This window comes from Dreissena polymorpha, chromosome 9, assembly GCF_020536995.1.
Source record: "Dreissena polymorpha isolate Duluth1 chromosome 9, UMN_Dpol_1.0, whole genome shotgun sequence".
Classification (NCBI taxonomy): Eukaryota; Metazoa; Mollusca; class Bivalvia; order Myida; family Dreissenidae; genus Dreissena; species Dreissena polymorpha.
In genome coordinates this window covers 72,869,694-72,896,952 of record NC_068363.1, presented here as the reverse complement: position 1 = coordinate 72,896,952, position 27,259 = coordinate 72,869,694, and the positions used below count along the sequence as shown (strand labels likewise).

At 34.4% G+C, this 27,259-nt stretch overlaps 1 protein-coding gene across 2 annotated transcripts in view; it reads left to right on the top strand.

The window, feature by feature from the left end:
- Positions 1-26,032, top strand: part of LOC127844407 (serine/threonine-protein kinase ICK-like) — a 29,905-nt gene extending 3,873 nt beyond the window's left edge. The window contains exons 3-14 of one of the 2 annotated variants that reach the window (XM_052374564.1): positions 2,859-2,913; positions 3,394-3,515; positions 8,086-8,165; positions 12,493-12,625; positions 13,335-13,506; positions 14,316-14,483; positions 16,561-16,809; positions 17,440-17,648; positions 18,142-18,251; positions 20,295-20,483; positions 21,068-21,188; positions 22,305-26,032. In XM_052374564.1, coding sequence (XP_052230524.1) covers positions 2,859-2,913; positions 3,394-3,515; positions 8,086-8,165; positions 12,493-12,625; positions 13,335-13,506; positions 14,316-14,483; positions 16,561-16,809; positions 17,440-17,648; positions 18,142-18,251; positions 20,295-20,483; positions 21,068-21,188; positions 22,305-22,320 — 1,624 coding nt within the window. In that variant the 3' untranslated portion in view covers positions 22,321-26,032. Of the gene's footprint in view, positions 1-2,858; positions 2,914-3,393; positions 3,516-8,085; positions 8,166-12,492; positions 12,626-13,334; positions 13,507-14,315; positions 14,484-16,560; positions 16,810-17,439; positions 17,649-18,141; positions 18,252-20,294; positions 20,484-21,064; positions 21,189-22,304 lie in introns of both variants that reach the window. The other variant, XM_052374563.1, reaches the window with a different exon arrangement.
- Positions 26,033-27,259: the final 1,227 nt, after the last annotated feature.

Here is a 27,259-nt window from a genome sequence, read left to right as displayed (position 1 = left end):
CTCATCAAAAGAGGCTTTTCTCTGTCCTTTTTGTTCTTAAACACATTTAACACGTATAAAGTCCTTAATAAAGTTGCAGGTGTAGATCTAGATAATGGGAAATGTTTTCAACTATATTTCTGTACTGGGGCCGGGGGACGATGTCAATTTTGTGATTTCAATTTCATGATGAATGGGTTGACGATCTTGATCTGCTACAGTATTGGAAGGGGAAGGAGCGGCAGCTGCCGATTGTCTACTTTCACTTTCACAATGTTCGATGTTGATTACCACAGAATACTGCTGGGTTATAACGTTTTTTGATTATTCTTTCTTAAAATATGCCTCGATGCGTTCAGTATCTTCCGAGTCCGAATGTTTTATTTTGTTTGTGTAAGAACGCCAATTGTGAGACATTTTTTTCTGTTTTCACGTTTATATCTTGGCTTGCACATAGCCCGGATGAAAATTCGACTGGTTTCCGGTAATTAATTGACGAAACACCCTTCTCGCGCAAGACCGGTATCCAGTAAAATAGTCACATGATTATAACGATTAGTCGCCCAGTTTACATGACGTAATTTAAGAGCTATATTTAGAATAACTGGGATTCCCAGATTTTTTGTGTTCGTCTGGAGAGAGAGAGAGAGCGAGATCGTTGTACATGGTGCAAATTGGATAATTGTCAAATGCCCAAAGGAAAAATAAACATTTCTTTGAGAGAAAATATTATAATTTGGTGAAAAATGATATTTTTGGTGGGGAAATTGTATTTTGAGGGGAAAAATTCTGGTAGGGGAAGACGCCGAATATCGGCGTCACTTTCTTAGTAAAAAAAACCCCTGAACTCTGATATATTTTCTTTTGAAGATACCCCCACAATTATCCCCGGAAAAGAAACCTTCTCAACACCCTATAATTTGTTTACTCGCAGCGGGCCGCTTTTTTAATATCATAGACAATTACCGCTTTCAGACGCTTTAAACGCAAAATAGACGGACAAATAATGTGCTGTGTTTTTAATTTTCGCGACTCGAGACGACTGACGCGTGACTGTTGATTTCAGGTCAAACATGAATTTCGGAGTGGAATATAGTGGCCGTTGGCTGTTATGGTCAGGTGGCCGTTAAATTCAAGTGTAATATAGAGTGTTTTTCGTCGGGGGTATTCCAGACTGACCGTTGTCTGCAGGTGACCGGTAAATTCAGGTGGCCGTTAGGTCAGTTTCGACTGTAGTGCAATTCTTGTCCGGGCTATTTCTCAGCAACTAACCTGACCTTCCCACATATATATTTTTGTTAAATTAATCAAAGTGGCGCAGTAGGCGGCATTGTGTTTCTGACAAACACATTGTGGTAAAAGGTCAACGTCAAGGTCATCCTTTACGGTCTATGGTAATAAATCCAGATTTAAGGGAAGTAATAAGTTTTAAAAAGGGAGAAAATATTATTCAATATTGAACATAGCCACTTTATATATTTGGCATGCATGTGTATGTCATGGAGCTGCACATTTTGAGTGGTGAATCTACAGTCACGGTAGTGGCTTTTAATAATTGACTGTGAGACCCTCCCCACCCCCACCCCACCCCCCCCCCCTGGTTGGATTGGACAAAATTCAAGGGAAGTAATAACCTTTAAAGGAAGATGATTTCTATACCTGCCAAATGATTTATAGAAATGTTATTTCAATGCGGTGCAGTAGGGGGCATTGTGTTTCTGACAAACTCTGACACACACATCTCTTGTTGGATCACTAGGTCAAAGGTCAAGGTCACTGTGACCTCTAAAAAAAATAAAATCTGACAAGCTTTCGCAGCCAAGCGTGGCACCCGTTATGCGGTGCTCTTGTTTGAACATTTTCCCCTTGTTGAAGTTAAAATTTAACCAAATCAGAACAAAAGTATCCATATAAAAGGACCTTTAATGATCAACAGCATGGTTTATAAAATATAGTTATTTATCAAAGCGTCTGCTGCAATTCAGTAACTGTTAACAGCTAGGGTCATACACATGTAGCATGTTTTTAATGGTGCTGTTAAAAAATTCCATTACAATTCATTTATTTCTTAAAACATTGAACAACACATGAAAATTGGAACAAACGGAGTTGCATAGTGTTTTTGTGAAGCAGACATGGCAAATGATTGCCACAATTTACAATTAACTGTGCAGTCTGCACAGGCTTATCAGGGACAACACTTTCCGCTTGTATAATATTTTGCGTTTCAATAAAGTCTCTTCTTATCAAAAATCAAGTTCAGGCGGAAAGTGTAGTCTCTGAATAGCCTGTGCAGACTGCACAGGCTTATCAGGGACGACATTTTACGCACATAAACGCTCTTTTCACAGAGCGCCGCTCAATAATATTGATAAAAGATGCACTTGAAAGCCTGTACCTATCTCTGCGTAAGTCATATTAAGCATCCACATTGAGCATTTGGCTACAGATAAAAAAAATGGTTTAAACTTCAATGTCCCCAGTCCTTTAATTATACCAAGCTGAACAATCACTTATGCTTGAAGATTTTGAAAAGGTTATATCTTTATTATGAAGAATGCACTGTGTGGACTGCACAGGCTAATCTGGGATGACACTTTATACACAGGCATTAACCCTTTGCATACTGGGAAATTTGTCGTCTGCTAAAATGTCGTCTGCTGAATTTCTATAATTAGCATTTTCTTCGATTTTTTTCAAAGAATATTATCAGAATAGCAAACAGTTTGGATCCTGATGAGATGCCCCGTTCTGTGGCGTCTCATCTGGATCCAAACTGTTTGCAAAGGCCTTCAAAATTTGGTTCCCGCACTGAAAGGGTTAACCCCAAGTATTCCAACATCAAGGCTCATAATAATTGGATTGTGTTTTCTGTTCAGGATGAAGAAGAAGTACTACTCATGGGATGAGTGCTTAAATCTCAGGGAAGTCAAGGTAAGGAACAGATTGGTTTTCGTGTTGTAAAATTAGGTTCATAAGATAATGTCCAATTATATTATACACGTAGTGGTATATTGAGCCATTTTCAATTTTTTTCTTGTAGTGCATATAACATGTGTCTAAATGTTGAAATGAATGTGTTATAATAAAAATATTTCATGCAGTTAAGAGCTGTAATGCTTAGTTGTAATCAGGATACCCATTGCGTTATACAAGTTTGTAAGGGCTGTAAAACTGTTGACAACAAAGTATTCTTGCATAATTGTAGTCTTTCAAGAAACGACACTATGTTAAAATCTTCTTAAACCACATCTTTGCATTCCATTTTTGGTATCCCCGCCAAAGGCGGAGGGATATGATATGGAATTGTCTGTCAGTCCGTATGTCCGTCTGTCACAAATTTGCATCCTTCAATAAACAAAATTTATTTGGCAGAGGATATTAATACAACAAATTTGCTTGTTTCCATTACAGTCTTTGCGAAAACTAAACCATGCAAACATTGTGAAGCTGAAGGAAGTGATACGGGAGAATGACCAGCTCTTCTTTGTGTTTGAGTTCATGAAGGAAAACCTCTACCAGATGATGAAAGACAGGTTAGACCTTTTGTGTTGTTTTGAGGTTTGCTCCTCCAAATTTATGACGATGAGGAAGGTGTTGTTCAATTGTTCAAAGACTCCTGGCGCAAGTTTTCCATGTTTTCCAGAAAGACCTATTGAACAGTCTTCACTGTATAAATGTTATAATAATATTGTTTAGATTTAATTCGAGTCATTCACAAATTGTGCGCATTCCGAGCAACTGAATTCAAAATTTAAAAAAAAGATGTGCCTGTGATGTCATTAAAATGATCAAAATATGGTTTCTTTGCTTACCGTATTTTGTTCATTTGGCAACTGTTTAAAATTTTCTATTGGTGTTGCCGAAATTTTCTAATTAGAATAATATTTCTCTACTGTAAACAAAAAACTTGCACAGCGGGTTTTACTCATTTTACTGATGCAGCATTCTACTCAACTCAAATTCAAGTAGACGAGTGGATTTTTCAATACCTGCTTTCATGTGCTTCACTTGCAGACATTGAGGTTTCGTGTTATTATGCTACTATCTATTAATAGCAATAATCACCCTTTTGTTTATGATCCAGTAGTAAGAAGCATTATATACATTTAACTACAGTAATAGGGGAAATGTTCATTACCGGTACCCTGTCGATCTATGACACTCATTTAAACTTAAATTGATGACAAGAAATAGATCCTACTGAAAACAATATCAAACAATGAAAATCATTGCTTTTATTCTATATCAACAGGTTTATTTTTTGTTATGTATATGACATATCTATAGTTGTTGTATAATTGAAACATTGATTACTCTTCATACATGCACTTGAGTGCCCTTGCCCAAACACATTTATTCTCTCAAATTAGAATGATACAGTAAGTAAATATTCGTTCACATCTAACTAGGCCAAGTAGCTGAGAGATTGTCGCTATATATATATGGTTCTCTAGTGACATAGTCCATTAATTTTGTCAGAGTTATTTTGCCCTTATGGTTCTTGCACTGGTTTTGTGCCAATCTAGCATAGAAGTAGACAGGCTTTTAGTAAACTGCTATATGTATTAATTTTATTAACTGTATAAACTTAAAGTTTAAATGAGTGAATAGTTGCATCTGGTTGCCCTTTGCCAATTGAGCCCGGTTTTTCCGTCCAGCACTTTTTGGTTACATCCCAAAAAAACATGTAAAATATAAATTTCATGAATGTATTTGAAAATGTTGTGGCCATATTTGATAAGAATAATATACAGCTTGTTGATACATATCATAAAACTACCAAGTTCTACCCTGTCAGTACAAAAATGTGTAACAAATACATGCGGATTTTGGGCAAAAAAGGTATACCTTTTATAGTGCCCATGAGTTCCTGTTTCCATCACTCTACCAAAAAAACTTGGGCAACTTACCTTTATTTCAATATTATCAATAAAGGTTATTTCTTGAATATAAAATTTAAAAAAGGCACAAACCTATACAATTTTCAGTCAGACAATCATTATTTTTTATGAATGGTGATGTAACAGTTCGTCTTGAAGTCAGATCTTAAACTGTTTTTACATAACTTGTGTAGCGTCTACAAATGTTTTGATAGGAACAAGGATGAGGTAAAAAAGCCGTGATGAGGAATCAATGCCGTTTATTTCAACGAGAATATTTTAAGATTTTGTATACAAATCATGTTTGCTAAGTGGTGTCCAATCTGTTACATCATCTGTTTATGCAAAATGGCTTAACATATTTTTTTTCAATTTATTAAATCGTAGGACTTTTCACAAACTCAGCACTAAAATAAAATTTTGTGGTTAACACACAAGCTTAAAATTCACAAAATGTTGGACGTCAAGCTATTTATGATGTAACCAAAAAGTGCTGGATGGAAAAACCGGGCTCAAATAAGTTAATGGCTTAGCAGGTTCACATTTCTTGCTAAACTAATGTCTACAGCTTTGTCTTTATGAAACTTAAAAAAAAACGATTGTTTTTTATTAAATAGCATGATAAGAATAGAACACACTTCATTTGAATATTTCTTTGTTATGATGCATAAGTAGAGCTTGTTTAATTGTTTTGTATTCAAGTAAATTTGTGATGGGCGATGCATTTCAAAATAACAATAAGGAATGCATAAGCCTTTATGATATATTTGATTAATGTAGAATGTTTTCATATGCAAATTCACCAAATTGCCTTAATAAGCGTCAGGCAATGATCAAAGTTCTTTAATATTGCAATAGTTTGGCTTAATTCCCCACTGCTTGCTGGTGATCAGTACCTATTATTTTTAGGGACAGGTATTGGTCATGAAATCCAAAAAATGACGACACCATCTGCATGCAAATTGGCTACCTGTCTACATAATCATCCTGTTTCATGTAGTGTTACCCTTAGCCATGTGATTTAGTGAGTCTTATTGTTGAAGATATCATATCTTATTTCTCATAAAAAGTGCAGGGGAAAATTGGAAACTCACGTTTTTGTTTGTCGATTCTCTCAAACAAATCATTAATAATCTAACGTTCTTTCATCAATGTTTATCTGTTAAGTGTTTTTGAAGAGGTAATAGTTCTTTAAAAGTGTAGAGTGTGTCCTTTTGCTAAAGGATTTCAAATCCTACACTCAATATTTTTTGAAGTTCCTCTTAGAGGACTTTATTTGATTTCTTAGTACTGAAATATGTACATTACTTTAACTCAATAACTGTTCTTAGGGCTGTAAGCAGAAGTTTTTATTTGCAGGAATCTTGGTTTAACAGTGCATTATTAACAATAGCTGGTTTAGCTATGCACTGAACAATTATTGAATACTTCTGATCAATAAAGTGTAAATATCAAGTGGCTGTAAATATATTTTTAATTCTTTCTTTGTCAATTGATCTCTGCTTACATTAATGGTATCAGATGGATGCATGGAAAAAACAGTACATGTCTTATCTATAAATTGCTTGTAAATTACTCAGGACTAGCTGGCTGATATAATTTAGGGTGTTGACTTGTTTTTCGTAAGTAGACTAGTTATAAGTAAGTATATGATGCATGAATGACAGTCATTCTACATTGACAATGTCCGCTGCCTTCCTTCACTCATGGGCGATTATATTAAATGATCTTCAATAGTTGACACCTCCCTGATCAGATTATTCTAATTTTAAGTTTATCTAGATTTGTGGTAATTACATTTTGTATTGTATCTAAAATATATAATAATGGATATTCGTTGAATTGTGAGTCATTCAGTCTGTACCCACTGATAATTATTGTGTGATTTAAAGGAAGCATTGAGGGAGCGCTGAATTGCAAACATTTACTCTGTTCTTATTTTCCATTGATTATAAATTTTTTGTCTGCATTTTAAGTATTCAGTATGACATTTATGACAAACTTCACCAATGTTCAATTTAAAATCTTACAGTATTTTAAAATCAGGATGTTTCATGAGATAATGCAGGTGTATGTTCATGTATGAACTGATTGCATACAGACATTTTGATAAAGCATGCATTCAGTAATTTACCGTGCAAGAACATGTTCAGTTTGGTCCAATTTTGAACTAATGTTTAGCACTGAGTGCCTTCATTTTTCTGCTGTTTTAAGTTGAATGTTTGGCAATCATTTAACATCTTATTTCCATTAATAAATGCATTAGTTTTGTCCCAAAGAAAGAATGTAGATTTAAATATTTTTCTCTGGTAATTTATACTTTGTTTTATTGTTTACAAATAAAAAGTAATGAGTTGTGTTCACATAAAATAATCTAGACATTGTGCCTCCTGCTTATACCCATAGGAATGTTTTTGATGCCCCCCTTCGAAGAAGAGGGGGTATATTGTTTTGCACATGTCGGTCTATCGGTCTGTCGGTCCGTCCATCCACCAGATGATAACTCAAGAACGCTTAGGCCTAGGATCATGAAACTTCATAGGTACATTGATCATGACTGTCAGATGACCCCTATTGATTTTCATGTCACTAGGTCAAAGGTCAAGGTCACAGTGACGCGAAATAGTAAAATGGTTTCCAGATGATAACTCAAGAATGCTTAGGCTTAGGATCATGAAACTTCATAGGTACATTGGTCATGACTGGCAGATGGCCCTATTGATTTTCAGGTCACTAGGTCAAAGGTCAAGGACACAGTGACTCAAAATAGTAAAATGGTTTCCGGATGATAACTTAAGAATGCTTAGGCCTAGTTTTTAGGAATTTTCTAAAATAATCATTTAAAACAGCTCACTCCCCGCCTTAGTATTTATCAAATGTTTTATATAGTATAGCTATGGCATGTACATTTATATTCTACTAGTACTTGCATACCGGTATGCTTACTGATCACTCTTGTGCCAAATACCAGTGTTCTCCGGAAGCACAGGCAGCCTGTGATTTCACCGGTTACATTCAATCTAGATGCCGGCTACTTTCCCCAACAATATCAATTGAAATGGTGCAAATACACCAGTTTTATTGCTTAGTCGCCTGTTCAACTACTTTAAAATTATAACTGGCTTCTGATATTTTTCTGGAGAACACTGCAAATACCCTTGATATATTGCCGGTATAATTACGCTATAAATCATATACAATGTAACAATTGTGTGTGTTTCAGAGACAAGTTGTTTCCAGAGTCAGTGATCAGGAACGTTATCTACCAGGTGCTACAGGGGCTAGCCTTCATGCACAAACATGGTCAGTGGGCATGCTTTTTATCCACTTTAACCCTTTGCTTGCTGGGAAATTTGTCGTCTGCTAAAATGTTGTCTGCTGAATTTATAAAATTAGCATTTTCTTCGATTTTTTTCAAAGAATACTATCAGAATAGCAAACAGTTTGGATCCTGATGAGACGCCACGTTCTGTGGCGTCTCATCTGGATCCAAACTGTTTGCAAAGGCTTTCAAAATTCTGTTCCAGCACTGAAAGTCTTGTTAAAGAAACTTAAATGATATTATATCATGACACTTACAAATATGTGTTAAGCTGTGTTAATTTGTCAAATTTACTAATCTGAAAAATTACCTCCAAAACTCAAATGTTGTTTTCCCTTGTTCTTTTACAAGTTAAGATAAAAAAAAGAGCTTTTATGGTTGTTTTTCTTCATGCCTTGTCTGAAGATCAAGTCAGACTTTCCAAGTTATCAAATATTGAACTTGTTGACTTTTAAAACACACCTAGTCATCCAGTTCTTTGTGTTGCAGGTTACATGGTACTATATAACATCAATTGTGATTGTATTGAGCACAATATTCAGAAGTAAATTTCATTAGGCTACCAGTTTAAAATTATGCGAACTTATTGTTAACTTGATATATCTGTTAGTGTGGGAAAGATAATTTTAATTTAGTCTAGCTCTGAATTGTGTCAATCTGCCGTTCTATTCATTTTTGTAATAAATAATGCTATTATTGGATCACCTCCAAAGAATAGAGGAATTATTCCAGTTGAATTAATAAAGATTAAAAGTAACAATGGAAAATAAATGCTTTACAAGTGTTATATTGACAGTGAAGTTCATAAAATGTATATGCTTATAAAAAGGATAAGAGAAATAAAAGTATAAATACAAGCCTAATACCTGATGACCTGATGACCTCCTATTGACTGTCCATGATGTGTTTTTTTTTTTACTCTTCCAGTGCTGGAACCGAATTTTGAAGGCCTTTGCAAACGGTCTGGATCCAGATGAGATGCCACAAAATGTGGCGTCTCCTCAGGATCCAAACTTTTTGCTATTCTGATAGTATTCTTTGAAAAAATATAGAAGAAAATGTTAATTTAGAAATTCAGCAGACGACATTTTAGCAGACCACAAATTTCCCAGCAAGCAAAGGGTTAAATGAGTGGTGTTGCCAGACACTGTAGTAATGAGTGTTTTTGGGTGCTGCTTTGTGTCTCTGTTCTTCAAAAGCTTAATTTTTAATCAATACCTTGGGTCCAATGAGTCGGTCACATATACAGTCATGTATTCCATTGTTGATCATTGAAACTTGGAAGAAGTATTTTTTATCACACAAATGTTTGTAGTTTAAGCTCATGTCAATTAAAATTCAATGAACTTATGAAAACGTTGTAATTCAACACATCTTAAAGTAAAAGATAAAAAAACATGTTAATAAGATATTGCAGTTGTTGGTTTTAACATGTACCCGCATTTGAACAATAACCTAGTTATTATTGTGTCCACATGACTTTTGTTTCATAACCTCATCAAGGTTGTGGTTTTATGGAACTAAATGAGCCTTGCTCTGGCAAAACCAGGCTTAATGCATGCATGTCAATTGTTGTCTCCGATAAGCCTGTGCAGTCTGCTTAGGCTAACCTTGGAGACACTTAACAAACATGCTACATGTATAAACCCAGTTTTCTCAGAGCGCAGCTGATATGTTAACAGTTATTAAAACCAGATAATGGTATATTCTTTAAGTTATTATTGTCAAATTTGTTATTTTGCTTCAAAAGTTTATGCTCAGTAATTATTAGGTAGAATGTTTGAACTTTGACTTTCACCTGATTACGTATGAATATTTGATACAATTTTAAATTAAAGAAAACAGGTTACGTAAGGTTACTGTTTATTAAAAAAGTATGAGCATATTTGCTAACCAATGGTGTATTTTCATCATATATACGCCTTAAAAAAAACTCACTGAGATTGTCTCATAGTGTTGACATTAAAAATGCTTCAAGTAGAAAGTATGTGAAACACGCCAAATACATTGTATGGTCTTTTTCTCATATCATTTGAAATTGTTTGTTTTGACCCACTATCAAAGGTATTTCAAAATCTTTATATACAGTCTCCATAAAGAACTTTTTAACCAGGTTTTCCGAAGGAAAAAACTGGTTATTAGATTGGCGAATGCGGGCGGGCTGGCGGGCTGGCTGGCTGGCGGGCGGGCGGGCGGAACAAGCTTGTCCGGGCCATAACTATGTCGTTCATTGTCAGATTTTAAAATCATTTGGCACATTTGTTCACCATCATTGGACAGTGTGTCGCGCGAAATAATTACGTCGATATCTCCAAGGTCAAGGTCACACTTTGAGTTCAAAGGTCAAAAATGGCCATAAATGAGCTTGTCCTGGCCATAACTATGTCATTCATTGTGAGATTTTAAAATCATTTGGCACATTTGTTCACCATCATGGGACGGTGTGTCGCACGAAAGAATCACATCAATATCTCCAATGTCAAGGTCGCCACGACTAAAAATAGATTTAAAAAAAAAAAAAAATTACAAAGGGGGTTAATTTTGTTTGTTCATTTAAAAAGTTCAGTTTGAGTTTTTTCCCTTTATCAGATTTTTTTTCACAATGAAAACCTGGTTTTGTGACAATTTTGTCCCTTGTTAGTTGCTGCACCTGTACCATCTCTTAATTGTAGTCCATATAAATAGACTCCCAAAGCCTTTGATAATTTTTGTTATGGCGGCTCTGGGAGTCCATATTCACTCGTTCATAAAGACAAGAGCAAATCTGCGCACAGATTTTGTGCGCATAACTAAACAGACATCGTTCGAGACAAATTGAGGAAAATAATGAATAAACTTTATAAACATGTTAAATTTACCTGAATGGCAACCTACGGATGTTATCCTTTGCATGCACCCTATAAAAACACGACGATGTTTCAACACACTTTTCGCGCTGACATGTTTATGTTTAAATTTAAATCAGTGTATTCTGTATGGAATACCACATCGTTATCGACTTTAATAGGCTCCAACACACCTAACGTGCAAAATATTGGTGTACTGCGACCTAACCAATATTGGGTCAATTTTCCAATATGGCGGATACAGCGTACGAAAGAAAAACTAAGTCAATAAAAAACAATTATTTCTTGCTTTAATGGTACCGTGTTCCTTAACCCTTGCATTGTTGATACATTTTGCACCCATGGACAAGAGGGAGCGCATTGCAACTCTCAGCAGCCCATTGGGCTATAAAGCTGAGAGTTGAACTATTGCAACTACTCTTAATTGATAATTAAACTCAAGAAACTGTGCAATACCTTAAACTCCTGTGTGATTGTTGTATCAGTATTATTGAGCTGGCTGTTCTTTCTTCAAAGCCCAGGGATCATTGAGGAATGTATTGATCATGCCCATTGAGTGAAAAGGCATTTTGCCAAAAAGTTGACATTATCTTTACTTTGGAATCAATTATCGTATAAATCATGTACAATTATGGTATAAGTTGTAATATGATTATGTTGATTTATTGTAAACAAATAGAGCATTCAGTTAAGTTGGGTGTAGTCATTATTAAAAGGAAGTAAATCACTACTTTGTTATTATACCTTACAAATGCAAATAACAATTCAACACTCTGCTTATCTTACATAAAGTTTGTATTGGCTTTACATGTGTCCATATTTATTATACAATTCTATTCTTTCCTGCTATATACCTTTTTGAACAAATACATGACGATGGGTCTTATATGCCATATGCAGCCATGGTAGCCCCAAACCAGCCTGCACAATTACCACTTATATACCATATGCAGCCATGGTACAGTGTAGCCCCAAACCAGCCTGCACAATTACCAAGTCTGTTCAAAAGCTTCACTTTCTGCTAATAAGACCACGAAACCTTGCATGAGTTTATAGCGGACAGGGAGGTCCTGACAAGCCTGCGCATATGGCATAAGACCTATTTTGGCATGGTGCTGTTCATTTAATGGTGTTTTTTACCCACACTCATTAACAGTATTGTTTTATTATTAAACTATTTCAAATGAACACGGAAATCCCAAATCAGTTTGTATAGTAAAACAACAGTAATGTAAAATGCTAATAAAAGAACACTTTGTTCTTTTGAGTTTTTGCAAACATCACTTAAAAATAACGCAGATTGTGAAATATATATAATTACAAAAAATCTGGTATACATGTGACTTTAATTTACCATTCATAAACATATTTACACCTTCATTTCTCTACTTTTCTGCTGCATTTTCCATCATAATCTAGTTAGTTATTAGAAAATTATCTTCATCTTAATTTTTTCTTGAAGGTTTCTTTCATCGTGACCTGAAACCTGAAAACTTGTTGTGTTCAGGGCCAGACTGTGTCAAGATTGCAGATTTCGGTCTGGCACGAGAAATACGATCTCGGCCACCTTACACAGACTATGTCTCTACAAGATGGTAATGCTGCTCTTCTCTCAACAATTTCAGCCTTGTTCTCGGAAAAATAAATATACTTGTTTCAGAATGTGCTTGTTTTGTAAAATCCCATTAACCTTTTCTCTCTCAGAAGCAAAGTGAAAATCCCTATGTGCAAACTGCATAAAACCAGAACAGCCGAGAGTAACTCGCAGTCTGTTCAGGTTTTAAGCTGTCTGCTGCTCTTCAGTATTTAATGGTTGGAATCGAAGCCATTAAAACTTTAATCTAATAAGAAAGATCAATAATTAAATATAACTGTCTATGGGACTACAAACGCGTAAAAATACGTATCTAAGTGGAAAAGAGTTTATCTTGGGGTACAGACCAAGCTGACGAGTATGTCATATTTTCAGTTGTGAGATAATGATTTCAACTTCTTATTAACCTCAATGACCATTACCTTAATGAAATGTAAAGTTAACTGCTTCTTCCAAATGAACTATTACGAAGCTACATGTATTCAAATTGTGTCTTTGAATGACAAAAAAATGAAGTTTTTATGTTCCACTGTTGTTGTAGCTTTGCCTTTTTTTCCTGAAAAAATTCAGAAGGAAGAAAGTCTTTTTGAGTATTTTTATAATCATGATATTGTTGACAGTTGTGGGAGGGATTGAATAAAAAAAAAACGAGTTAAACATCTAAATGTATTTTTTTAGAGTGTGACTGACATCTGTGTTTAATATTTCAGGTATAGGGCTCCAGAAGTTTTATTACGGTCAACAAATTACAACAGTCCAATAGACATATGGGCAGTGGGGTGTATAATGGCAGAAATGTACACATTACGTCCGCTGTTCCCAGGCAGTTCAGAGATAGATGAAATATTTAAAGTGTGCACAGTCCTTGGTACCCCCAAGCAGGTATGTAACTGTCACATGACTTGCGCTAGATTGCTGGTCTACCCCTTGGGAAGAACATTTTCCATCCTCAAATCATTAATTGAGGTTCATCGGTCATGCCATCTTTTTGTCTAGAAAAACATAAATATGGTCATGGCAGCACAAACACGGCTTGATGTTTATCCATGACCGAGGTTTGGTACAAATGGTTGGTAAAGGTAGCCTACAAGTTATCTAATTTTGGATCTCATAAGGCTTTTAGATAAAATTGTAGTGATTAATGTCTAAAGATAAATGTAAATTATAGTGTATTGTCACTAATTGCTATAAAATTATTTATTTGCGTTGGCATATACTTTGGTTGTAAAAAAAAGACAATTTTATGGACACATAAACTTATGGATTTCTGGTTTTGGGAAAAAACAACAACAGAACATGCCTTGGTAATTAGCCTATGTTTTATAATTTATATGTCTTATCACATGACAATGAACTCCTAAATTGTCATAAAGTGATAGTAAACAGGTAAGCAGTCATTAATGATGGTTGCTGAGTGTTTGAAGCGAAACCGATTTCAGATGAGTGTTATTGAATAACAATCATGTCAAAATTGACAAAATCTTACATCAATCAGCGCCAATTAGAAAAGGTGTGATTATTGTTTTCATTCAAAGAACATTTATTACTCGTTATTGAAGAATTTGTTTCCATAAGACCCATTTTTGCATGACTTTGCTCATATTTACTTGCATGGCTATTTACAAAGCACAATGCTTGCTTGTTCTCTACCTTTCAACCCCTAACATCAGTCATGCCCTTGATATGCACAGGAGGACTGGGACGAGGGCTATCGCCTAGCAACCGCAATGAACTTCCGTTGGCCCCAATGTGTTCCTCAGAACCTGAAGTCACTGATCCCCAATGCCAGTAACGAGGCCATACAGCTCATGAAGGACATGATGCACTGGAACCCACAGAAGAGACCCACATCCAGTCAGGTACCTCCAACTGCTGGTTCTGTAGGTCGTGGGAAAAGGCCTAGTTTAATACTTAAACTTGAAACTTGAAACTTGCTAATTTGATGAAAGACCTATTTATATAATCATATTCAATGGTGTTGTACAAAACATATAAATATACATACAATTGATAAAAATAAGAGTGATTGATACTTTTATGCAGCATTAATTAAAGGATTAATAATCTATAAATGTGTGATATAAATAAAAATGCTGTAAGAAACTTAAGCAATAAAACAATACAGGATACGATATTAAAACACAGGAAAAATAAAATATTATGTAATAAATTGATATAACTAGGGTTAAGACAATAATTATAATGATATTATGAGCAAAGTTTTGGCAACATAAAGATACTGTTTTTCATTTACTTTTCATTTTCGTTTACTTAAGTTTTTGGTAGGGATATCAACAGATAGCATATTTAGTAGTATCCTGATATATATTTTTGATATCCGAATACTATCCAGATAATGTATATATCAGCAATATCAAAGGTATTTTTATCGAGGCTGTTTGCTTGGAAAAACCGAAATATTGTCATAGCCAGCTCGTCGTCCGGCATCCGCCGTAGGCGTTGTGCTAAAACCTTAACATTGGCCATAACTTTTTAAATATTGAAGATAGCACCTTGATATTTGGCATGCATGTTTATCTCATGGAGCTGCACATTTTGAGTGGTAAAATTTCAAGGTGAACATCATCCTTCAAGGACTAGGGTGCAAAAAACAAAGTAAAGGGAAGTAATAAGCTTTAAATTGACATAGTTATCTGACCTGCCCACGTATATATTTTTAACCAGGTTTTCCGTAGGAAAAAACTGGTTATTAGATTGGCGAATGCGGGCGGGCTGGCTGGCTGGCGGGCTGGCGGGCGGGCGGAACAAGCTTGTCCGGGCCATAACTATGTCGTTCATTGTCATATTTTAAAATCATTTGGCACATTTGTTCACCATCATTGGACAGTGTGTCGCGCGAAATAATTACGTCTATATCTCCAAGGTCAAGGTCACACTTTGAGTTCAAAGGTCAAAATTGGCAATAAATGAGCTTGTCTGGGCCATAACTATGTCATTCATTGTGAGATTTTACAATTATTTGCCACATTTGTTCACCATCATGGGACGGTGTGTCGCACGAAAGAATCACGTCAATATCTCCAATGTCAAGGTCACCACAACTTAAAATAAATTTATTTTGAAACAAACTTACAAAGGGGGTTAATTTTGTTTGTTCATTTCAAAAGTTCAGTTTGAGTTGTCTCCCTTAATCAGATTTTTTTTCACAATGAAAACCTGGTTTTGTGACAATTTTGTCCCTTGTTGTTAAATAAATCAAAGCGGCGAAGTAGGCGGCATTGTGTTTCTGACAAACACATTGTGGTAAAAGGTCAAGGTCATCCTTTACGGTCTACGGTAAAAAATACAGATTTAAGGGAAGTAAGAAGCTTTAAAAAGGGAGAAAATTATTCAATATTGAACATAACCACTTTATATATTTGGCATGCATGTGTATCTCTTGGAGCTTGACCTCTAAAAAAAAAAAAAAAAAAAAAAAAAAAGGTTGTCAATATCCCACAGGTACTATTCATTTCTGAATTTTTAGCTCGATTGTTTTCGTCCGCTGTCCGCCATGATGAAACCTTAACATTGGCTCTAAAATCAAAGTGCTTCCACCTACAACTTTGAAACTTCATATGTAGATGCACTTTGATGAGTTCTACATGCCACACCCATTTTTGGATCACAAGGTCAAAGGTCAAGGTCACCTCTAAAAAAAAATAATAAAAAATAATAATCTGACAAGCTTTCATTTATTCAAAACTGCATCCGCAGCCGAGTGTTGGCACCTGTAATGCGGTGCTCTTGTTTAATAATAAGTAGAGTTTTTTAAAAATAAAACCTGTTATCTTTTATATATACTTAATACAGTTGGAAATTAATTTTAAGTTGATATCTTCACAAAATGGATTAACGCATGGCCTAGAAAGAAACATTAATGACCTGCACTTCAAATGTTCTTCGTATTGAGAATATGATAAATTAACATTCCAGTGTTTGCGGTATTCATACTTCCAAGTTGGTCAGAATCTCGGGACAACCCAGCCGGCCCCATCACGACCTCCAGTCCAGAACACCACACCGGCCCAGCCGGCCTATCGACAATCGCCCGAGAAACCAAGTGTAGCGTCACCGCAGCAACCCAGTGTGGGGCGAATGTTCCACGAGAAACCCACCGTACCCAACGTGCAACAGCCTGTTGTGCCTAACTACAGTCAGAAGCCAGCCAATCAAGACTTGGATGTGAGTGCAGGCTCTATAGAAGAATGACGCCTTTTTGAAGGCAAAAGCATAGTTTGAAGATCTCCCTTTCAAATAGCTCAATCAGAAGTTTTTGAAACAAATGACACATGACTGCTATACACAGGTGAAAAATGGCTTTGAGAGTCAAATACACTGGCTATTGGCCGTTATATTCAGCTGACTGTGATTCTAAGGTGTTGGGAGGTGGTGGCTAAGTCAGATTGGACTGTAAACAACCATCATAGAAACATTGACAAGTTACTGTGTTTTCATAGGTCTATATATGATATATTTTAAAACCATAGAATAATAAATATGTATTTGCAAATAGCATTCTGTTAAAGATGATAAACAAAAAGTTAAACTCAAACAACACAGCAATGTCATAGTACATTTTTTTTGTAGACTTTCAAATTTACATGACAGAAAGCTGTCATTGTCAGCTCAAATTAAAAATAACATAGTAAAATGCTGAGAAGAAAGTGTGTTCATGTTCAACCATTACTCCTACTTTAGATAAGAGTAATGTTTTGACATTATTGCATTTTAAATCCAGCTGAAGTATTAATCAACATTTTAAATGTCAATTAACCAGGAACAATAAGAAAAAGTCTGTCTTTGTCCTTTTAGGATGGCTTCCAGTTATCTGTCACAAAGAAGCAGAGTGCGAGGAAACGCTGGGGAGGGGGAGTGTCAGATACATGGGACGATTTTGATGATCAGGATTTCGGTGTTCCTAGGAAACAGAAAGCCTCGCCCGCCAAGCCTTTGCCAAGTATAGGCGGCCAGAATGAAAAGAAAGAAAACATGTTCAATGACGATGAGGATGATTTCTTGTCGTAAGTAAAGATATTTTTGGTATGTTGAAATGTTGTTTGATGATTTTTCTGTTTTATCTAATTCCCAATTATATGGAGAAGAACATTAAATGTCGTTAGTCTTGATCTTATACCACATAAATTTATTGATTGCAAGTGTAAATTCAGGCATTGTAAAGACGCTAGATGGCTTTCATTTAGAATTGTGCAATTAAACAAGGGATGTATTGATGTTTATATGAAGTGCTAAGTTTGTGTCAAAAACTGTTGGTTTTGCAGAGTAACAGGTGCTCAGATTTTATACACAAATATGTTAGTTTTTTTAAGATATCTGAAGCACAAGTATTAAAGTGTATGTAAGTGAAATTTGTTTTGTTTTAATTATAATAAAACTGTCATATCCAATTCAAACATTTGTATGTTAACTTGTTCCAAGCCAAAATTTTGAATATCATGTTGGGATTCTAAATTATCATTCAGTAATCATAATTTACCTATTTCTTATTTAATCTAGGAGTATATTAGGTAAGAAGTCTTCAAAGGGGAATCAGAGGGTACCGTCTGGTCGATCTCGCGAGTCTTCGGCTAAACAGCACTATATGTCTAAGGCCAGATACCTTCCTGGTAAGATTCTCACCATGTCTCCTGCGTGTGGTTCTAGAGAAACACTTTCTGTGTGCATTATTAGCTACAAATGTATTTAAGGAAACATTATATAAATCTGAATCATTGTATTTATGTATATGACTTTCAACACCCCTACATAGTATTTTTACCAAAATGATCAACTTGAAAATGTCTGCAGTTACTTCAGGATTTGGGAAATTTTATAGATTACACATCACTAGAATACAATTAGTAAATCATATGAACCCATGTAAAGCAAAATGGGTCTTTTGCCATATGCGGCCAGCACAGCTTGGAAACAACCTGCGCCTGTACCTAGTCTGGTCAGGAGCTACCCTGTCTGCTTTAAGGCCATGCAAGGTTTCATGTCTGGAGCTTCCCTGGCGGTATATGGCATAAGACCCATTTTTGCATGACACAGCTCATATGATCCCTTGATGACACGAGCATAGTTCCTAGGTTTTTTTGATTACATTAATTTTCACCCTAACAACCATTGAAAATTTATATTTAATCTAATGTGACTAAGGTAAAAAAACAAAAAAAAAAAAAATGGGTTAATATTAAATGTCCAATAATCAAGCAATCATAAGAAAACTTGTTCAGGTATTACAAATGAAAGTGATGAAAAAAAGTTGATTAGTAGCCAGTTAGTGTAAAAGAAAAACACACTGACATTCAAGTGTAGTTCTTGAAGAGATTTAGCACTAACAGTCCCTCATACATGAAAAAAGTCATAAAAAAAATAGACACCAATATCCCATTAAAGCCTATCAAGTTAAAATTCCATCTTCCATTTTTCTCCTGTGCATCTCAGGTATCGCTGGCGGTGTCAATGATAATAACAAGCAATCGCGAGCATTCATAACTCTGAATGGGCGACAGAGACCCAATGAGTTTGATATCTGGACTCATGGTAAATCAAGCACTTGTTCAATGGTTGGGCAAGGTTGCATGACTTGGAAATATAACACGGAGCACATCAATTTTTGTATGGTTTGTTGGTAAATGCATGCTTAATAATTCACAAAAAGTGGCCCTTCAATTTTAAAGCTTAAAGAACATAAATTTCACATTTTTTGGATGTCACATTTTACTTACAAACATTGATGTTGTCATTAAAAACCCTTTGAAACCCTTTGAAATTGCATTCAAAACTGTATGGTTCTGAGACAGAGAATTGAGTTAGAAAAGTCTGCCTTTGGTAATGGAAGATGTTAGTGATTGACTGATTGTAGAATTGGCATTGGTCAGTCAAATAGTTTAGCTATTCTTGTTGCAGAGTTAGGTTTTTTTTCACAGAATTTCACAAAATTTCAGTGTTATGTATGAACAATGTCTTTTAAAGCATTGTCTTTTATTTTTCTTCTTAATTGTCATAAATTATAATTTTCTTAAAAGTTAGTCTTTCCTCTGATCTGCTCATTCTGAATCTCCCTTATGTTGTATTTAATTCTATAAAATTATCAGAATACAAGTTGAATGAAATGCTACTATATAACTTCAGGCAAAACTTTAATATATTTATTACATGTTCAAGTATAATTTGAATTAACCTGACAATGACTTGGATACAAAAATGATCATTTACATGTTCCAAATTGGCTGCTTATGGATAAAAGTTGTATCAATAGAAGAGATGTTGAACATGTCATTTGTGCTGCAACAAGCGAAAAATGGGTCTTGTCAATGCAAACATTGTAGCTCCATACCGGCCAACCAACAGTCTGGTTTGGAGCTACGCTTAGCTTTAAATCACTAAAGGTTACCGGGTGTCATTAGTGGACAGGGTAGCTTTTGACCAGACTGCATGGATTAAACTTTTTACATTGGGAAATTTGGAGAATGCTTTTTCCGTTCTGACTATCATTAAGAAGAATCAAGATCGCCCAAAAGCATTGCTCTATGGTGGGCAGGCCAAAGGAATTTAACACCCCTGGGAATATAATTAAGAAGCAGTTGGTATACATTGTTTGTGTAACTTTTTTTTAATCTCATGCATGTTTAAACCGAAGATCAATCAAAGTGAATCTATTGCAGGTATAAACCCAAAAAGCAGTTCTCAGAAGGAGTCAGGTGTCCCTGGGCCCCTGGGTGGGGCAAACTGGGGAAGCCCCTCCCTCAACAAGGGCAGTGGTATGAATATAGGGCGTGGCAACCCAAGCATGGTCGGGAGCACAGGGTCACCATCATATGTCCCTTCATTCTTATCGAGTAATAAACCAAACAGTAAGTGAACTTCATTGAAGAATTAGTAACAGTTTACAATAGGTCTTTAAAAATATATTGAGGAAGAAGTACTCAATAATGAAGTTAAAAATAATCGTTAAGTGTAAAAAGATGTGGAATAAACACAAATTAATTTGAAGTGTGACATTTATAGTGTAGGCTTTGATAATTGTCATTAACAAAAGTCTGTAAAATCTTTCAAGAATAATGAGCTAAAATTCAGCAGAGCTTCCAGTTTTACTAGTAAAAGCAATTTAAAACATAATTTTATCTGAAAGTGAATTTAAAATGTGGTTACTAATTTCTCTTAATATTTGTGTTATTTTACTATCCATGTTGTATAATCTTGTAGACATACTTTGTAAAAATGATTGATAGTGGTTTACAAACAAGAGAACATACAAATAAAAACTATGATTTGTCTTTTAAAAATGCATTAATTTTTCAAACAATACAATTAATTGCGTCAGATGTTAACTGCAATAGGTAATTGGATTAGGAAAGAAGTTGTGACTTCATTAAAAAAAATCAAGTAAGTTGTTACAAGTCGTATGTTATTACTCTTCAACATCTCTTCCCAGCAGACTACTCTAATGTGAGCTGGAAGCGCGCCCAACCGGCCCCCATCGCTCTCAACAAGAACTCTGCGGGGTATCGACAACCAGTAGGGGGTGCCCCTGCAGGAAGGACTGACTGGGCCGCCAAGTAAGGACTTAGGACATTGTGTTGTTCTATTGTTAACTCTTTCAGTGCTGGAACCGAATTTTGAAGGCCACTGCAAACAGTTTGGATCCAGATGAGACGCCACAGAACGTAGTGTCTCATCAGGATCCAAACTGTTTGCTATTCTGATAGTATTCTTGGAAAAAAAAAATTGCTAATTTTAAAACTTCAGCAGACGACATATTTGCAGACGTCAAATGTCCCAGCATGCAAAGGGTTAATAAGATTTGAATATCCTGGTTATAAGATTGAGTATGGCAGGTGGGGATACAGAGTAAAACAAGTGGTTTCTGGTTGATAACTTCAATTCACATTGACCAATCTTAATGAAACTTTGGTTATATTTGGAGCTTGCATGGGGACCTAGCTTGGGAGTGTATTTGGGGTATGTCAGGCCAAGATGGATAAAGTAGAAAAATAACTTCAGCTTAAATCTTTAGTTTGGATTGAGACATGGCACCGATGTTCTGTGTACTGATAGCTTCCACGAAGAGCTAGCTTGGGATCCCATTTAAGCCAGTCAGGTCAAGTTCATGGTTACTGTAACTAAATATAGAAAATCAGAAAACAGGTGCTTTCCAGTCAATAACTTAAGTTTGCATTGAGCAATCTTGTTGAAACTATGGATAAATGTAGCTGCATTAGATTTAGCTTGGGACTGTCTTGGGGGCTTGTCAGGTCAAGGTCACTGTTTTCTATAAAAAATAAAACATTTTCTGCTCATTAGTTTGGATGGAGATATTTTACTGATATTTTGTGTGTAGGTAGCTAACATGTACATAGCGTTCAGTATCGTGCAGTCTGCACAGGCTAATCTGGGGTGACTTTCTGCCTATATTTAATTTTGTTTGAAAGAGTTCTGCTTTTAACAAAAACAAATATTCTTAATGTACACCTCATAACATGTCTAGAGACATTATAGACAATATGTTGATATATCAGAGAATATATTAATTTTATCATAAAAATATGTATTAGAGCACTTCTTTTATGAAAAGCAGGCTTATACATACTGAAATAATATATTAGATAAAATGCAACTTTAATCTTTTGGAATTTTATTCATAAAACTTTCATAGTGTTTGTTTTAATTTTCAGGTATTTGAAGTCATGATAGCTGTTTTCTCATCACCTGAAGTATTTCATCAAGAACAATCATTCTTCACCTTGTGTTTACACATCCAATTATAAGAAAACTCTGTTGAATAGAAATTTTAACATGCACCATGTCATGAATAGCTATTTCCCTATAACATTCAATGTTGACCTTACCAAATTTTGGTGCAAGTATGTCACATATATTTATTTGAGTAAATCACATTTAAATAGTACTGTATGTATGAAATCTGTTCCCTAAATGCATTTGTGTTTTTGTGAAATGTTGTCCATGACTTTTGATGAAAAATATATGACAATTGTAAATACTTGTTCTTCAACATTCATAGATAATTTTACTCATATTTTTGTATGTACAAATCATAAAGATATTAATGCAGAAGCCTGTGATTTTATGTGCTTTAATCATGGTGAAAAATATTTTACCTTTATTCAAACTGTGTCTGAAATAGGCACAGTTGATTTATCTGGTAAAAGGAAATACATTGCAAGTAGTCGGAAAACCAAATGATGGTTTTGGAATAAATAATCATTTACAATATACATATGTTTAGATTCAACATGTATTATATTTTAAGATGAAATAGAATGTTTTAGTTTTGTTCAATTTATTGTCACTGAAGTTATTATCAAGCTGTATATGTAAATATTTTTACAAAAAAGAGAGATCTAAAACGCATTATTTAGCGTATAACTGGTGTTAAATGTTTGTGACATTTGATAGAGAAGACAATAGTTCACAAGATGACTAGATGAATTCAATATTTCCACACATTTAACAAGTGTTTTTACTCCTTCTTAATTCAATATTTTATAACTGAAGTATGCGTGCAGATTAACTATCTCATCTTTAAGACATTAACCTTTGTAAGCCAAACCATACAAGAACAAAAAGTATCATATACATGTATATCCTTAGTTATCTCATTTTGGAGATAGCATAATTTATGGTGTTTGGTGTATGATGGCACCAGAAATAAAGGACATAAATGTTTACAGTAATGTATATTTCATTTCATTTCCTTTCCGTGTGTGCCAGAATGTGTCAAATAGTAATTACTTCTTAAAGTAAGCTTATAACCGTCCATTTGCTAACTGTAAAATGTTTACACTAAAAGCATTAATTGTAAGCTCAATCATTATATTTTGTCTCCGTGTTAAACCTGTTGTTTATCTTATCCGTTCTCTGAGGTCAATTTCACACATGCAAAAAGTAGAAAGGGTGGTGTAAGGGCCCTTTTCACGTTCTCGAGATGTGTACTCTAGTACTCTATGAGTTGCGGCCCTTGATAAAACAAATAGATAATGAGGCTGACAATGTGAAAGCTGTAATTTCCTATTGAGGCATTTTAATCTATTTGAATTGGATTCTTATAATTTCCATTATTATTTCAAAGCTTTTATCAGCCAGGCCATATAATTGTTGTAGGTCATGAAACCCTTTCTACAGCCATTTTCCCCCTATCTCTGATTCAAGTAGGGCTGTTTTCAGCTACTGGCATAAGTATGTACACTTTTTCTGGTAAATCAGCTAAGACAGAAAAAGTGTATCTGAAATACTGTTTTAAATGCTGAACAATCCAACTGCACTAGCAAACAAATCAAAACTTGCTCCAAAAAATATGTAAATTATCGTTATTCTTTAATATTATCTTCATGGCTTTCGGCTGTTGGCCAGGTGTAGTGAAACAAGAAAATAGGAAAAGGAGAGATTGTGCATTTTTTATTATGTAAAGACAACATTTTTGTTGCAATTACATGTTAAAATATTGTCCATTCAATAGATTTAAGTAGATGAACAAAATGGCCTCTTTCAATTTTGAATTATCTGTCCATTGACCATTTTACACATTTTTTTTCTGTGCGTATTTTATGTTATATATTTGTTTTTGACCTTTGAAATAGATTATAATGTTATGTTTTGCTTTGTATATTTTAATACAGAGTTCTAAATCATTTGTCATAACTAAAAATATACGAAATAAAGATTTATTTAAAGTTCGACGTTATATGAGTGCTTTGTGATATACTTGATTTATGTTGTGTCAAAACAAGAAAACACTGAATTACTTGACTGAAATATTGTCCACTTGTCCAGTTCTAACGTTTTTAGCAGACAAACTGCCATAATCTTACGTATAATGATGATCTGTATGAAACAAAACAGTCTCGGCATTACATCAACATATGTTAGAATTAATTATGTAAGAACAATTAAAAAAAATTATAATATCTATAAGAATGTATTTTCAATAATTATGGTGCTTTGTTCAGGTTTGTCAGTGTTTAATTATTTTGACATTGTTGAAAATCTGTGATAATATTCCAACACTTGGAATGCTTTATTTTTTGTTAATATTAAAAAATGTACATTTAATTATATATTTAATTTAATCATATGGCAATTTATGAAAGCAAATGGCTTTACTTGTATCAATTTACAGCACTATCATTTCCAGACATGCACTTGAATAAAGTAGTATTCACATGCTAAATGTGTCTCTAGAATTCTGTGTCTTTTCATATTAACAATTCTTAAGTATTCTGCGTCGTTTTCAAGGGTCATTCTAAATGTTTATCAGTTTGATATAAGATAGGGAATTCATGTCACCCATTTATGAAATATCTTTTACATGTATCTTCAAAAGATGTTTATGGGAATTAATACATGTTCATATTATCAATATCCAATCATTAAGCATTTTCATGCATACATGTAGTTTCATTATTTTATTGATTTTTTCTTAACATAATTAGCAGATTCTACCAGTTACGGGAAAATATTATTAAAATAGGTTATTCATTTTAGGCTTTTGTGTTGATATATTCTTTCAATATAAAGGCCTCAGAATTTGTTCTATCGAAAAATAATGTACCAAGTTTAATACGAAATGTATTATACACGTTAAGTCTCCAAATTTACATCAAAGCAGAGGTTAGAGAGCTAAATGGTTAAATATTAAACCAAGTCAAAACAAGAAATCGTTCAATCAAGATGCATGTATTTGAATGGCTAATGTATGCAAGTATGCATGTTCATTGGAGGTCCTATTTCCATTCCTATTTTTGGGGTTAATTATCACAATTGTTATTATGTGCTACTTAAGGAGGATTTAAAACCTTCTAAATGAAGTTTTAATACACATTTGTACAAAGTTAGGTATCACGTTTTTACACGTTTAAACATGTAGCCCCATAATATGTATAGGCACTGATTTCCATGTTATTGGACTTTAATGTTTCTCGCATTTGTCTACACTATTTTGTCTACAAAAGCACATTAATTTGTTTTATCTCAAATTGGATGTATTGGAAAACATATGTTAAGTTGTGATTATTGTTCAAAACTGATTAAAATGTACAGGTAACTTCTGTAGATATTTTCCATTTTCGTAAAAGATGTGACTTTTTAGTGAGCTAAATTATTGGATCAAATAGGTTTATGTTCTTGCCCGTGTTCCAATATTGATTTTACTTTTATATAATAGCATTAATATGCACTATATAGTTTTACTATTGTTTTTGGGTCATTGGGCTTTTATAATTTGGGAATTATGAATTTATGTATGTTTTTGTGGATTGAATAACTGTTTTCATTAAATACACACACTTGTGTCATGCGAGTTATGTTTAAGTATTATGTACACACTAGTATGCCATGCTATGGCTAATTCCCTGTACAATAGTAAATAAAATTACATTAAAAGTCATTCTTTCTGTGTGTTTTTATGCCCCCTGATCATTCGATGATCAGGGGGTATATTGTTTTTGGCCTGTCTGTCTGTCCCAAAACTCTAACCTTGCTCATAAAATGAAAACTCTTAGGTCTATGTTCTTTAAACTTCACATGTGCATGCATCTCTTCGAGATCTACAATCAAACATGGTTTGAGGTCACTAGGTCAAAGGTCAAGGTCACTGTGACCTTTGCATTTAAAATATAACCTTGTTTCTTAAATAGCTGCCGTGTGGCTTCAAAGCGCAGGAGGGAGCATTGTGTTTTACAAACACGGCTCTTGTTTCAGTAGATGTTTCCTTGTTTGGTAGAAAACTCAGAATATTGGTATTCCAACTAAAGCTCGCCAATATTACTTTTATATGCACTTATACTTTATTGTAATTTATATATTATATTTACATACATTGTATTTATATAATTTATTAGAATGACAATACTTAGCATGTGGGTTTTGTTTAATTTTATTTGTACTAAATGTAAATTTTTGGAAAAAGGTATACACTGAGTTCCAAATGACAGCTGTTAGTGTGATATTGATCAGTTAATTAATCACAATTCCAGTACGAAAACTTTTGTTCTTCGATACGTTCATACATCAAGGTCTATTTCAGGCTATCGTTGGCGTGTTTTGTCTGTACAGTAGGTAGACAATAACAGGTTACTGTCAACGTTGTGTAATATATTGGGTGATGCTCAATATTAACCCTTTGCATGCTGGGAAATTTGCGTCTGCTAAAAAGTCGTCTGCTGAATGTCTAAACATAGCATTTTCTTCCATTTTTTTTCAAAGAATACTATCAGAATGGCAAACAGTTTGGATCCTGATGAGACGCCACGTTCTGTGGCGTCTCATCTGGATCCAAACTGTTTGCAAAGGCCTTTAAAATTTGGTTCCAGCGCTGAAAGGGTTAAAAAAAATTTTTTATTGTTTTTGGCCTGTCTGTCATTGTTTGTGTGCGTGTGTATGATAGGGAAGATATAGAGTGCGTGAGGGGGACCTGTGTTAATATATATAATGAAATGAATTGGCATATAAACATCATGTCTACATAACTCAGTGATGAGATTTAAAAAAGTACTAAATGTTCATAAAAGACAATATTAAGTGGATGTTAAAGAAAACATTATTATCTTCCTTAGCTCACCTGAGCACAATGTGCTCATGGTGAGCTTTTTTGATCGCCTTCTGTCCGCCGTGC